The 15,027-nt window shown below is 44.7% G+C and overlaps 2 protein-coding genes across 14 annotated transcripts in view; one reads left to right on the top strand and one right to left on the bottom strand.

Moving 5' to 3' along the window:
• The window catches only part of XRRA1 (X-ray radiation resistance associated 1), a 113,768-nt gene extending 111,274 nt beyond the window's left edge, over positions 1–2,494 (top strand). For 4 of the 13 annotated variants that reach the window (XM_037840666.1, XM_037840667.1, XM_037840665.1 and 1 more), the window contains 3 exons: positions 273–388; positions 589–694; positions 1,020–1,852. In XM_037840666.1, coding sequence (XP_037696594.1) covers positions 273–388; positions 589–694; positions 1,020–1,393 — 596 coding nt within the window. In that variant the 3' untranslated portion in view covers positions 1,394–1,852. Of the gene's footprint in view, positions 1–272; positions 389–588; positions 695–1,019; positions 1,854–1,992 lie in introns of those variants that run through there. The other 9 variants (XM_037840671.1, XM_037840672.1, XR_005217495.1 and 6 more) reach the window with 8 other exon arrangements.
• Positions 2,495–5,936: 3,442 nt separating this feature from the next.
• The window catches only part of RNF169 (ring finger protein 169), a 139,075-nt gene continuing 129,984 nt past the window's right edge, over positions 5,937–15,027 (bottom strand). The window contains exons 5-6 of the mRNA XM_037840659.1: positions 13,033–13,132; positions 5,937–12,620 (exon numbers count right to left, since the gene is read on the bottom strand). Coding sequence (XP_037696587.1) covers positions 11,436–12,620; positions 13,033–13,132 — 1,285 coding nt within the window. The 3' untranslated portion in view covers positions 5,937–11,435. The remainder of the gene's footprint in view (positions 12,621–13,032; positions 13,133–15,027) is intronic.

Raw genomic sequence — 15,027 nt, 5'->3', positions numbered from 1 at the left:
AGGTTAATGGGGTCACATCAGGGCTAGCCCGTTTCCCCACTCCAGTGCTAATTTGCCACTAGGATCTGTGCTCAGAGGGTTCAAGTATTCATTGACTGCAGTGGAACTTCAGGCACTGCTCCAGATCAGGGAAAGCTCTGGAAGCAGTGTTTTCCTCTTGAGCCTCTCAAATCCTTTTACCCTGGGCTACTATGAGACAGGGAGTAAAGAAATAAGAGGGTCCAGGAGGAGGAGGGGGGAATGCCTTGACTCACCCTCGCTGCCCACCCTAGGAATCCAGAAGAACGCACAGGCCCTGCAGCACATGGTGAAGCACCCCCTCCTGTACCGCTCCTCCAAACCCAAGATGGACACTTTTCAGAAACCCTTCGTCCCCAAGGAGAAACAGGTAAACATCCACCTCACTGAGTGTGCAAATGGCCCCTCAGGAGCCACACAGGTACAGATGAGGCTGTCATCTCGGGATCCTTTAAGGACCATGCTTTTCCACTGTCCCCAAGTGCTTCCTGCCTGTTGCTGTGATTGAATGGGAGGCCAGGAGAGGCTGAGCCTAAACCTGGGATAACACCGTCCATTACCTTCTGTCAGGCCCCGCGGATCCCTATTCCACCCCCACGGAAGACTCGAGCCCAGCTGCTGGATGACATCCTCATTCGCATGCGGGACCCCCGGAACATCACAGAGGCTCCACTAGGTATGGCTCTGCCCCCAGGGAGCCTTAGCTGCCAGGACAGGAGATCCAGCTGTTTACTCCTCTTTGCTGGTGTAAGGCAGAGTTCCTGTGTTGAGAGCAGGAAGGGTCCTTGGGGAGCATCTGCCTCATCCCTTTCCATGGGCAGATGGAGAAACTGAGGCCCACTGTGAGGCAGGGATTTACTTTGTAACACGGTGTGTTAAGGACAAGAACCATGGCTTGAGATACAGTCAGAAGGGACCACCAATGACTTCGCACTGTTCCAAGTTGGAGAGATTCTTTCCAGTCCCCTTAGCATCCTCCTCCCACACCATCCTCCTTGCAGGTGGGCGCTGGAACCTGCCCTCGAGGCTTGGGGCAGGGTGGGACCCCGGGCGAGCGTGGGGCCCTCTCCCGGAGGCGGCGGCACCCAGGCGGGGGGCCTCTGTCCGTGCAGGCGCTGTGCTGCGCCGGCGGGCGGAGCAGCGGCTGATGAACCAGAAGCAGTACCTGCAGGCCAAGCGGCTGCTGAAGGAGTTCCGGGCGCGCTACCGGCGGCTGGTGCGCGGCTCCATGGAGGGCGTGTTCGGGCCGCCGCCGCCGCCGCCGCCGCCCGACTCCTGCCCCGCGCTGAGCGAGGGCCCGCCGAAGTTCGGCCGCTTCCTGGAGTTCGTGGACGAGTTCTGCCCAGAGCCCACGACCAGTGACTCGAGAGGCTAGGGCAGCGCCCCGAGTCGTGCGCGCGGCCTGGCCTGCGCCCCGACGCGCCCCGACCCTCCCCCAGGGCTTCGTGCCCCTCCAGCTGCGCCTCGTGGGCGGCGGAGACCCGAGGGGACCTCGGAGCTCGGCTGGGGCGCTCTTGCTGGCGGCGTGAGAGCGAGAAGCTTGCCGGGACCTCTCTTGTTGGCTGGGCAGGCCCCCGCGCCTGGCGCAGCAGCAATAAAAAGCGGGTGCGTAGAGCAAGAAGCCGCTTGTTCTTTTTTGGCACCCGGGCCAGGGCCACGGCCGCGTTGTCTCACTGGGAAGAATCCCGGGCTGATGTGAGCATCCCGGGTCCCATGGGAAATTTGCCTTAGTCACAGGACACTTGCTAGGACAGAACAAAAGGGGCTGATCGAACTGAGCCTCAGCAGAAGTTGATTTGTCCACACCCAATAAAGGTGGAGGGGTTTCAAATCCAGGCCCCAGAAATAGTGCTTTTTCCATGGGGCGGGGAGTGGGGATTGGGAATTCTCTTCTTATCAGATGGCCATGGCTACAAAGGTGGGGCAAGCAGAGAGGAGGGCTTACATGGCATTTTCCCAAATCCTTTAATCCAGGACATAAACTGAAGACCCATACGCAGGCAAGTTGGGCTGTGGCTCTAAAATGGAATGGACCCCGCAAGTTCAGCATGGACTCCCAATAAGTAAACCACTTCTGGCCAAGGCATCCTGTGGGGTTGTCCCATTCTTGGTGTGTATCTGGTACAGAGGGTCTACAGAGTGTCTGGGGCTGGATTCAAGGGATGTGCATTTGGGGTGAAGCCGGGTGTGACCTAGTCACAACTCCTGTCCCAAGGCTCCTCCACTGGAAATGTCTACACTTCAGACCTGGGTAGCAGGCCTGCAGTTCCCAGAGTCCAGGAAGCAGTAGCACAAGGATCAGGGATCCTCAGCAAGGCACAGACTCCGACCACCTAAATTGCAATTAAGGAGATTATTTAAATGTACTCTTGTAGCCACAGGTCTGACAAGAGAAGCCGTCTATTCAACTGGCGTGGTGGCTTGTGCTGCATTGCAAATGTGAGACTATGAGGACACAAATATTTACATACTGTCATAACCACACAGTCTCACACATATTTACCACAGCCGTAGGGATACCCAGCCACACACATCATAGTCACAGGCCACACGTATCAAGTTACAAAGAATCTTACCCAATCACAAACACAACTGAAAAGGTAGAGGCAATACACTGCTACCCACTGCAGAAGTCCCGTGCAGGGACCCACCAATGTAACTGACTCACCAGCTTGGATCCCCAAACTACCCTTTTTCTATTGTTAAGGAGGAGAATGCACCCCAAAATTCATACTGTAAACCTATCTGGGCTCCAGTTCTGGAGAACCATCTGGACTGTCCCCTCAGCCAGAAACACTATCAAACCTGAGAAGCCTGAAAGGCTCCTGGCAACATCCCCATCCCAACGTCAAGGCAGGAAAGGAAGTCTCTTACAATCTCCCCAACGGATCATTCAGCTCCGGCTTGCACATCCAGTGACGGGCGGCTCATGCCCTCCAATGGCTGACCCTTCATTTGCTGAGACAGCTATTGGACAGTTCTGGCCATTGAGCTAAGCCATCTGCCTTGGTTCCCCTGTGATCTTAGCTCTGCCTTTTGGGCCAAGAGTATATCTGCTTTCTCTGCCCAATCAGACCAACCCTTCATCAATGTGAGAACATCCTGAAGAAGCTACACTTCTCCAGACCAAACACTCCTAACTTCCTGTTACTCCACATAGGACACCATCTGAATAAATTGGTAGCCTCTCCTAGACTTGCTTTTTTTTCCCTACATATACCTAGTCGCAGTATTCCAGCTGTGTCCAACGCAGCATATAGCAGGAGTGTCACACTCCCTTCTCTGAATACTGCATTTGTTTTATAACATCTAACATTGTATTTGCCTTGTGCTCATTCTTAAAACCCACAGCATTACACCCTTTGGCCTTGAGCCTTTCTCACAGATGACTAGTATCAGAACTGTTTTCCGGAAACTCTTTTACACTTTAAATTGACTTTTGTTATCTTATAGAGGATTTTTTACATTTCATCATTTTAGTCTTAGCCCAGAGTTCCAGGCTGCCAGGATCATTCTGAATTCCTGATCTGATTAGCATTCCCATCTTGGAGGCTCTTCGTATAGAGTGGGTATAAAGAGTATTTGCTCCTTTTCCCTCATGTATTGCCAATCACTGTCAATGTAGAACTCCCAGGGAGAAGGCTACTATGGGCTACCCAGAGACTCTGCTACTCTCCTAGGAAGAGCTAGGTAAGACCACATGAGAGCTGTTTCTTCTTCATCCTTTGAACCTCAGCTAAGGCGTGTCCTTGAATTCTCCTCCTAAGCTCAGTCAGGCTTTCCTTCTCTGTTTCTGTATGACTTCTTTGAATTTAGCACATTGCATTATCTCAAGAATTGATTATACCACTGGTGCTCATCCCAGGGTCTGGGTCCAGAAGGTACTCAGTAAGATTTAGTGAGTGAATGTTTATTGAAGGAATGGGAAATGGCTCCTGCCAGCTGCACTAATGGGATTATACACAGTGAACACAGCTGTGGCTAAGGAAGCCAGAAGCCAGTGCTGGGCATGACCCATAAGCGCTGCCTGGGCATTTAAAGGGTAACTGCTCCAGGAGTAGTGAGTCCCTGAGGACCCCTCATTCCTTTAACACCACTAGGTTCTCATCAAGAAAAAATCCCTAGCACCCTAGGGTAAACAGCCTGCTTGCTGTTCTAAGTATGTTGAGGCAATATCAGGCTGTCCATCCATCCTCCCAGACAGGTGAATTTCTGCATCTTTGAAGGCCATATGATCATTTACCAGTTGTGTCCATTCTTTCCTATTCCAGGACTATACTAATCAGGACTTAAGGCTATTACCAGGGTTGAATTTTTAACCCTATCTTTTATTTGCTATACAATATAGGGCAAATCATTTAACCTTATCCGTAGTGTCAATGGGGTTTTCAATCTCTATGGGCCCTTCTGATATTAAAAACACAGAGCTTTCTGGAATGAACAAATTCCAATTGCTTGGTTTCTTGAGTTTTGAAGAGACGTGACCTAGTTCTAGCCTCAGTGAGCCAAGCCTCAGACTAGATTTGTCGAATGAATGAGGATTCCTATCTAATCCAGTTCTTTTGCATGGTAGACACCCTCCCTGTTGCCAGCATAGTCGCTTAGTCTCCCCAGCACATCTGATCTATCACAAGATGCTTCATCCCTCCTGGGATGGCTCTCACCTAGAGCCCCACTTCTTTCCCACCCAGGCAGATGGGTGGGGAAGCTGGTTGCCACCCTCTTCTCTTCTAAGCCTTCTCCAGTCTTCTCTCCTCACAAGAGCAAACCAGAAGAAACTTCCTCCCAACTACTGGTTCTCCCAGATTAGGTAGGCCCACCTTGTTTTTCTAGTCACTTAACCAAGATGCCAACTAATACTGTGGGAGAGTCAGGTGTGGCCAAAGGAAAGATAACTGACTTGGATGCAGATCATGTCCCCACGCTTCATGCTGCCTCAGAATACCTCCCACCCCTATAGACAGAGTCTGGTCTCTAGACTTGCCAGGTCTAGTCCATAAAAAGGGGATTCAACCCAGAAAGCAACTGGAATCACACTGCTAGCCAAGGCCAGTAGAGGAGGGTGCCACCACATGGAGGCTGGTTTGAGCCAGTGCAGCAGAAAAAGCCATCAGTGGCTTTGGAGTCAGAGGACCCAGTTTCCAGGCTATGAATAACTCTTGGGGCCAAAGTTTCCCATCTATAAAATGAGGGCCATAGAACTCACCATACCAAGCCATAAGGGAATTAATGAGTGTGGTAGGTAAAACACTTTGTTACTTTAGGAGCCAAGGGACAATCGAGTTCTGTTTTCATATCTCCAACTCATTCTATTGTTTATTGCAAATCATTTTAACAACCCTCCTTTTGAGTGGGTTGGACCTGATGATTTCAAAGATTCCTCGAGTGCTGGTTTCCCATGGACCCTTACAACAGTCTTTCCATTGGTTTTCCAAGTTTAGATGGAGCAGGGATACACCTGTTCTCTGCTAGATGAGAAACCGATGCCAAGGGGATTCTGATGAATTCTTGAACAGTGTTTCCCTAGAAAGGATATTAAAAATGAAAAATGAAAAAATCTGATGTTCTAAGTCTAGTCCTAATGTGCAAGGGCAGTGTCATCCTGTACATCTGTTCTTCACGCAAGCTTTTTGGTGTCTTCATTAGGAACGTGAATGGTTGAATATGGGAATGACAGTTATAAACTGGAGATACTTTAGAACTCGGAAGAGAGAGAACTGTTCACCATGGAAACCCCCTTCCAGCTCCTAATCTTTCCCCTAATTCTTAATGCCAAAGCAAAACATTCCATCATGGGGCATCTCCCAGAACACAGATAATGCCAAGAAACCAAACACCACACATAGTCTAAGTTTAGCCCAGGTTTGTCTGAGATTGCTCTTCAGAGACAAGACTTTAACAAGAAACAGAACATTTACTTTCATGAGTTTGTTTTACTGTATTCTCAACTTGGGCCTCCCCTCAAGCAGGCAAACATACATTGAAGAATGCACTTTGGTACTGTTTAAATAAATAACACATCATCTCACTTGATTCCATGCCATTCTGTTGTTGGGAGAAGCATCCCCGACAGGGAATGCCCTGTTCTGAGTTCTCTGTCTTTGTGAAAATCTGTTTATAATGAGTAGTAGAGGAGGCAGCCAGCAGTGGCAGTTCAAAGGATCCAAGCCCCTTCTCAGATTCTAATGCAGACAACAGGTTGAATAAAACCAAAATGCAACACATTTTCTATTTCTAGGCAGGAGGGGAAAGGCCCTAAGGACAACTGTGTTTGTACAGAGGGTTGAGAGTAGACAGCAAATCAGGCAAAAGAAAAAAAAAGTCCATTAGTTGGCAATTGATTTTTCCCTTGCATAGTATCTATTCTCATCAGGATTTTAAGTGCTCTAGTGGAGGTTAAGGGTTGGTGATGTTATGTTTGATGCAAACTTGAACCCACTGAGGGAGAAGCCCTGTTCCCATTGGTGGCACAGTGTGAGATGGGGGGAGGGGGAGCGGTGCCAACAAGGGGAGAGTCTGCTGCCATACTAACCCAGAGCCAGGGCCCAGGGCTACTCTTGAGTGCCAGCAGCTTGATATTTGAGGAGTACAATGCCTGTTTTGACCCCTTATCGAGTGAGAGGAAAGGAAGATGAACCAGTCTTGCTTGCCGTTGCTTTGTCCAACTATTTCTTAACTGAATACACCAGAAAAGGTAGGGAGGGAGCCTGCCCATAGTCAAGGGTTGCCTCCCCACACCAGAAAGGCTAGTAAAAGTTGCTCCCTGACTAGCAAGACAATTAAGGACGTATTTACTCACAAAGCAGAGTAAAATTTTTTCTTAGCAAGAAAAAAATAGTACATGGGACAATGTGCACTTTCAGTCTTGGCACTTTTTCCTTCATCCAGTTTGATCAGTCTCTCAGAAAGCTACAGTGGATAACAATCATGTAGAAATGCATTTCTGGATCATCTTCGGAGGAAAAATCTATACATCTGTCCCCTCCCCCTCCAAAAAAAGCAGATCTGCTTTCTCATTGAGTTGCAAGAATTCATAACCAGCTACTCTCACCCCTAAAAACCAGGCCAAAAGACCACTCTATGGGTGAAAAGGAAAAAGCTGGCTGAGAAAGATTTACATCTCCTAACGAGTTTCTGGTTTTCAAAGAAAAATGAAAGACTAGGTTTTAAGCCTTGGTAGTTACCTGACAATTATTCTAACCAAAATGTATCACTTCCCATGATTTCATATTCACATGACTCACAGTATGGTGGTTTTCCCTAACTGGGTGTGTATATAGGGAATACAAATACATTTTAATTCTAACAGAAAAAATCATGTCAAAAAAGCTGTTAAAACTGAAAGTCTTCAAAATCATTTAGGTGTCCCCTTCATTAGCAAATTGTGTGTGTGTGTCTAACTTTCAGAACTGATTATTCAGATCTTAAAAAACTAAAGTATAAAATGGGACACAGGGCACTGGACCTCAAGTTCCTCATCTGTTAAAAATGAAAAAGGAGGGCGGGCAGGTTTAATTTGGATTATTTCCATGCCCATTCCAGCTCTAATATTCTATGATTATAATCCAGCCTTTGATTTTTCTTTCTTTCCTTTCCTGCTGGCCTTCTATCTCAATGAAGAGCCAAACAGGAAAAAAGAAAGGAATTCCAAAGTTGCTGCCAACTCTGGGGAGAGGTCTGATTGAGGAAGAAGTTTCGGCAGTGGCTAAAAGTTGAGGTGTGGGGCTCTTCTGATCACATCAGTGGTCCACAGTCTGCCTCACTTCCTAGTGCTTAGGCTAAAAGCAGCTTCTGAAGAGAGGTTGTTTCCTGGAATCACTGGGGGGAGAAAATTCATTCTCCCTGGTAAAATCATTTAAGAAATGGAAAATGGTGTTGCAATCTAATTCACAAATACTGATGGGGTCTCTAAAATGTGCAAAGCAGCATGCTGGGTGCTGGGACACCAAGTAGGATAGTCTCCTGAATGGAACCATCCAAGATCACTGCTATGAAAGAAATGGCCTTTCAATAGAACATTAGCAAACTCTTCGGCCACATGTATATTCAAATACATCCCATTAAACTCCAAGCTCCTCAAGAGCAAGGACTGTCCTTTCCATTTTTCTATCTCTGTGACCCAGCACAGGGTTGGCATAAGAGTTTGAAGCTCAGGAAATGTCTGTCAAATGGAACAGAAAGGATGAAAATGTTGCACAGCCTTCAGTCATCAACTTCATCAGTCAAGCACAGTGAAAGCCTCCCGTTTTAGTCATCGGTTTTATAATCAGACAGCAATTAATTAAACAGCTTTAATCTCCTATGGGCATTTTTCCTTTAGGAAAAATAAAAACATAGAAGGCATTCATCACCAGTGCTTCCTCCAGGCAAAATTAAAAATTAAATTTTTGAAAAGTAATAAATGAAGCCACTAATGAAAGGTTTTCCTAGCGAGCCTAAGCCAAGAAGAATTAACTTTTTAATGCATTAACACAAAGTTAATAGGACAAGGGAAATTGATATGATGAACTGGACTCCAATCATTAGTGAGAAATATGTTTTGTGAAATAGTTTCTCTCTCATCCTAGCACACACCCATCATTGTATTTTCCTTCCTTGTCTTTCTCTTTCCCCAAAGAATCCATGCCAACGACTCCATTAGTGACCAACTTTACAATCAAGCAATGAGGGAGGTAAAATTTTCAGTAAGAAGAAGGGTTAAATTAAGTAAGGGGAGCATTTAAAATACAGATAATACCTTAGTGGTTTTTCCTCCTTCAAAGCCAAGCAGATTAAAGACTAAGCCTCTTCCCTCTCTAACTTAAACTGCTCTGCCTAATTGGAGAGACTACTGCTCAGCAAGAAGTTTGGAAAACAACCGTCAATACTACTCTAGGCATCACAGTAGATACAAGGGGAAAAGGCAGAAGCTGGACCTAGTATTTGGAATATTTGCTTACAAGAAGTAGCTTTTCATTCTGCATCTGAAGCTATAACTTGTTACTACTGCTATGCAATTTCTTAAAATGAAAGTTTTAATTTGGGGAAATATTTAAAATATATCTTTATCTATTAAAAATATTTTTCTTTTTCCAAAAACAAAATTCAGTTCCAACTAAAAAGTGTTTTTCAAATTTTTGGAGATATAGAAAAAGGTAGCAAGTGGAAAAATAAGTGTCTTTGCTACTAGCAACAGGACTAGCCTTCCAATAATCTTTACGAAGATCAAAAAGGAAATACATGAAATGGCAGTAACTGATGTTTTCTCTAAGGGCATTTAGTAAGGTCACCCTCCCTGTCCTCTGCAGACCAGTGCCAGCTCTTCTATCTTGGGCACTAATATGCCCTCCAGCAGCCCTTGGAATGTGTACATTGCTGGTAGGACCTAGAACCGAAGTGGTGTGAATATAAACTAATGAGATTGATGTATGTTTTTTTAAACATACACTTGCACGTGTGTGTGCATACACACACAGAGCCCAGAATACATACATCCAGGTGAGTCATGTTCCCCAACAAAGTAGTCACCAAGGAGGTTCCCTACATCTCAATGATGACCACAATGCTTAAGACATCTCTGGAACTTCTCTTTGGACATTGTTTATGAACGCCCAAGAAAAATGGCTCTGACTGCTTTACAAGCTGCACCTCATTTGTAATTCCAAACCATTTCTGCCCTCTTGATAACCCACTTCTTTTCCAAAGGCTTCAAATAGCTTCTGGCTAGTTTCAAACCTAAAATTCTCACCTATAACCCCAAATTGTTATAGATGTGCTCTGAGAAGAAGGGCAAATCTCCTGAGAAGAATCAAAAGCAGGTCCTATAGTGACTCCAAATTACTTTGATCAGTGAGTCACTGTTCTGGACCTTAGCCTCTGCCCTAGAAAAAGGAGGTTGTAATAAATGACCATTAAGGTCCCTCCCAATTCTAAGAGTTTAGGAGTCTATGTTTCTAGATATTTCTAGACTTTTAGCACAGTTCCAGAAATGCTTTTGGCAATGGCAACATCATTGGAAAAACTGTGCAGTATCCTGCTGGGATTACTCAAGGGGGGACAACATACATGGGGATATATAAGCTCTGTAACGTTTGTTAGAATGTCAGTCACGTAACTTTATAGTAACAGCTCACACATGCACAGGGAATACCAGCCCATCTGAGATTCCCTAAAAGCATACCTTAATACCTATTCTCAATGAGCCCAGATGGGCAGAAGCACCAAGCACCACCAGGGATGCAAAAGACACATGGTGTCAGCTGCTAAGGAAAATAAACCCCAAAGGTCCATGGGACTGAATTTACCAGCTGCATCCAGCTAGATACCTTGTTTCCATAGTATGGAGTTTCAGTATTGTTCTTTGCCTGACTTCAGGGTGAATTTTTAGGAGTTTAGATCAACATTGCAGATAACCCTTGGCCATGTGGAGAGTAATAATGAAGCCTGATTGTACTCTGTCTCACAGGCTGTAACCCCAGGAAAACAGAAGGCCATAAACTGGGCAGAGGGATGACTGCCCAGTACATGTGTATACTTCCTGTCAGTAGCAATTATTTACATGTGGATTTTGCACTATTGGTGTTCAATGTCTAGTCAGCTTTCTCTAGTCACCCTGGCATAGTCATCAGGTGCAATCCATTAGGGCAATTTGTTAGTGTGGGAAATCCATGGGATTTGTTGTCAGGAGACCCAGTAGTCAGACTGCATTATGCCACTTCGTAGTTGAGAGAACTTGAACATCTGCACTGCAGGAAGTTCATTTATCTAAAAATGGGACTAATACCACTTACATGTTAGTAGGTCTCTTGGGAAGACCGAATTAAACGACTGTGAATGTGCTCTGTCAACTATATAGCATTAGTCAAAGGTTATTTTTTAAAGACAGAATGTAAATTAATTTTTGCAGAAGCATAAGCTCACCCAATTTAGGTGGGTATATTTACTTGTGGCAGGAGGAGAAGGGGAAACATAACAATCTATCATTTTAGATCTGCCAAAGAACTACACTGTTCCATTCCTCTGAAAATGATGGAATTAATTTTTATCTGCAAGGCTGATTAAAAACGAAGCCCTACTGAAAGAAGTCAGGAGGTCTATCAGTTTGAGAAGGTATCCCCTCTTTCCTCTACCATTGCTAACTCTGGCCACTGTGCTCCTGAATGAGGCCATCCCAAATCTCATTCCAACTGGGTGCTGCCAGTTTGGGTCCAGAAGCCCTCCGGGGTGGGTCCCTCTGGGGATGAGAAGTGCTTCTGGCCTGGGTCACAGAGGGGCAGCAATGCAGTTCTCTTGGATATTGACTACAAAGGCCCAGGAACCTCTCAAAACCACATTAGACAGTGTTTTTCCATTAAAAGAAACCCACATGACTCGGCTTTTCAGGATAAATGATCAGGTCCACAGACCTCCAAAAAATAGACAACACTGTTCATTAAGTGCTACTTGGCCCCAGCTAAGCTGCTGGACCGTAAGAGATACTGATCCACGCTTCCTTTCCGCCGACTCACAGTCCGCCTCTCCTTGTCAAACATGCGCTGCAACTGCACAGCCAGCTGCCGGTCCTCTTCCTCTTGCTGCAATTTCTGCTCCATCTCTTGCAGTACTGGGTCTGTTGGGACCAGACCCACCTCACCACTGGTTTGTCTCAGTTTCTTAACAGAACCATTTTGTTCCAAGTGTTTGGTCTTACAGTGTCTTTTCCGGCCCCGACGCAAGGAAGGAAGTGGCTCCTCAACCAGGTTGTCTATAAGAACACCATTAGGCAGATCAAAATGATTCAATGTCTTCAGCTGTTTCTTTGTTTTGAGGATCCCACCTATGACACTGTTTTTGGGTAGCACTGAATTAACTGCTGAGATTTTCATGGCTGTACCTATACAGGGTTTGTCTAACTTGGCATCTGGGGTTGACTCTGACCCCTCAAACTGCTCCCTCTCCAAAGAAATCCCACTGGCTCCCCCTTTGAGTTCTGTGGAACAGCAAGTTTCCAAAGGGACCTCAATGCTCCTTTTATTATCACTTTCCTGTTTTGCTTTTGTTTGGCTAACGGAGGGAAAATATTCAAGGTCAGTGGGGGTAGGCCCAGTATACTCTGAGAGTACTTGCCCGCTGGACAGTCTTGTATTTAAAGCTAAAATTGGCTTTTCCTTGCTCGAATGAATAACCTCGGAGACTAGTAAGTCTTCCCCTGTTTCCGGAGCCAGGGAGGTGAGGGTGGCTTTTGAAAGGGTCTTTTTGATCTGCCGCTCCTGAAAGATCTGTTCCCACTTTTTGAGGATCCGTGGACTGGCCTCATAAGAAGTCTGCTTCTGCAGGCTTCTGTTTAAGTTGCGAGGTGTTGATTTGATGATGAGGGGACTTAGCACACGGCCATCAGGGAGTCTCTTGGGAGGAGTGCATGGTGAGCAGACAATGGGCTTGAAATGGTTTAGTTCTTCAGAGATACTGTCGTTGCTCTCAGGGCTGATAGAGCGCTCCGGTTTATGGAGGGAAGCCAACGATGACAGGGAGCTGAAAGGCAGACGCTTTTCAATGGTTAAGTCAGGGGCTGAGAGGCAGCGGTTGTTCTGAGTGGACAAGAGGACGCCAATGATGGGGTTACAGGCTGGGGTCATAGTTGTGACCTGGAAGAGATACAAATATATAGTTATGATTTCTTTATTATGACAGAGGGAGAGGGAAGGGAAGGAGGCAAGAAAAGGGATGAAGGATGATGTAAGCCTAAGAAATGGGGAAAATCCCTGACCTATAAAGCACATCACTCAACAGAAATTCTGCATATTTGAAACAATAAAGTTTAAAATCAGTAGAAAAAACAGACCTGTCTAGAGCTTTTAAAAAAGGCAGATAGTGGCCCTAATTCCACCCATCTGGCTAATTCAAAGCCTCTTCATATCTGTTTGTAGATTCTCCAATATAACTAGTATGTCCAGGACCAGTCTACCTCTCATCTGGAATAGTTTCCCTTCACTGCCACATGCAGAGGAGGCTGGGGTACGGGACCTGAGAGCCCCAGAAGCCTCTGCTGAGGTATACCTTGGCTTTGCTGGATGGAGTTGCTCTGAGTCGGCTCTTTGTTCTGTCCTGAGCAGTGTCATTGCAACTCTGACTCCTCTCTATCTTGGGGTTTAAGTTTCTATAAAAGATAAATAAAAAAAACAAACAGTCAAAATCAGTCTATATGCTAGGGTTAAGGAAAAAGGATGAAAATTCACTCTTTGCACATTCTAAGTAACCCACCAAAAAAGAGAATTCCCTTCAGCAGCTACAACAAAAAATGAGTTAATTTATTAACACAATACATTCTGAGAACAAACCCTGTCAAAATAAAGAGTTCTCCAGAGAGGACATTTTGGTTCAAGACTTTGTTCCCAAACCAGACCCTGCTCAATGGCTATTTTGCCTACACTGAGTGATGTAGGGCAACTTCACCTCCCTTAATAGGATGGACACAGTGTTAGATCACCTTTATAAGCAACAAATGTTTCCTTTGGTTAGGCCCAAACCTGTCCTCGCATTATCTAAGTCAGCCATGAAACAATTATTTAAGTATTGAAGTGTACTAGATTTCTATGTAGGGATTTAAAATTAAATGTAGTCCCTTCCTTAATTCATTATTTTTAACCTTCCAAAGGCTTGTGTTCTGGTGATTTAAGAGATTTCAAGAGCACATGACTTTTGTCTTACGCAGTACATTATGACTTTGCAACTCAAATCAAACCCCACAGCACCTACAGGCAACATTAAACTCACTGTGTAAGAATTATGTGCAGATGATAGTCACCTACCCCATAGTAGGAATTTTTGATTAACTTGTTATTCACCTTTGTTTCCCACTCCTAACTCTTACCTAGTACACATCTGGTAGAGAATAACACTTTTACAAATGTTTGCTATCGATACTTTACCTGTACCACAGTTCTACTCAACAAGCATTCATCATACATTTTCTATGTGCCACGCACTGATGGACAAGATCTGGTCATGGGAATACAAAGAAAAATAAGATATAGTCTAGGTCTTCAAGGAATCAGAGTACAGTGGGGCAGACAAATAAGCAATTCAATACAACACAGTGAAAAGACACACTTATGCATAAGATGCAAAAATAGCATAAAAAAGGGAATTCTTAACTACCTAGGATGATGTAAGAGCAGGGTTAGAAAAGGTTTCCTGTATCATATGCATTTTGAAGGATAAATTATAATTTACCAGAAGTCAAGATACACATGTAGCTATGCAGATGATCCCAAACAGAAATGACTTCCTCAAATAATTCTATTTAGCTTTGGAACAGAATGCCTCATATTTACTGTTTTGTAGTAAAAGATTTGTTTTAAAATTTTACTATGCCAGGATTAGCTCAGAGGAAACTTATCAAGGAGGTAAGATACATTCCCAGGGTCTCTCTCCTCTCCATACATATATAGACACCCACAATTACGTATTGTATTTACAGCATTTTTGTGTTATATTCCTCTTATTCAAATTCTCTCATGCTATGTCTCATGGCCACATAGCCTTGCTAGATGGCTGGCCAATCTGATGAACCAATTTATGCTATAGTATCAATGTGAGAAAGTGGTGGCCAACCTGCATTACATGCCCACACTTTACCAAGAAAATTCAACGCTTAACCCAAACGAATTATGTGAGAGCAGTATTGTCTAGTGAGAAAGGTATTTTGGAATGGGTAGGAAAACATCACCCAATGGAGTGGGCTGCTTAGAAGTCAACTTGATTTGTTATTTAACCTAGGACAACACTGAAATTCATTTGCAGTACCAAAACTCACACAAACTGTCAGTATTACAGTCACTCAGAAGTAAACTGGATGGCAGATTAAAATGCCTTGGTGAATAATATATACTTTAGGTATGGGCAAGGATATAGAGCTAAGAGACAGCATTACTGTTTTCAAATATATTACTTGTTTGGCTTAATCCCATTAGAGAAACAAGTAGTCACTTAGAGAAGTTTTTCTGATGAACATATTTTCTGATAACATTTTCTGATCAATATATTATTGAA

Source organism: Choloepus didactylus, chromosome 6, assembly GCF_015220235.1.
Source record: "Choloepus didactylus isolate mChoDid1 chromosome 6, mChoDid1.pri, whole genome shotgun sequence".
Lineage (NCBI taxonomy): Eukaryota > Metazoa > Chordata > Mammalia > Pilosa > Megalonychidae > Choloepus > Choloepus didactylus.
Note: the sequence above shows the minus strand (reverse complement) of the source record. Positions and strands in the feature narration are given on the sequence as shown.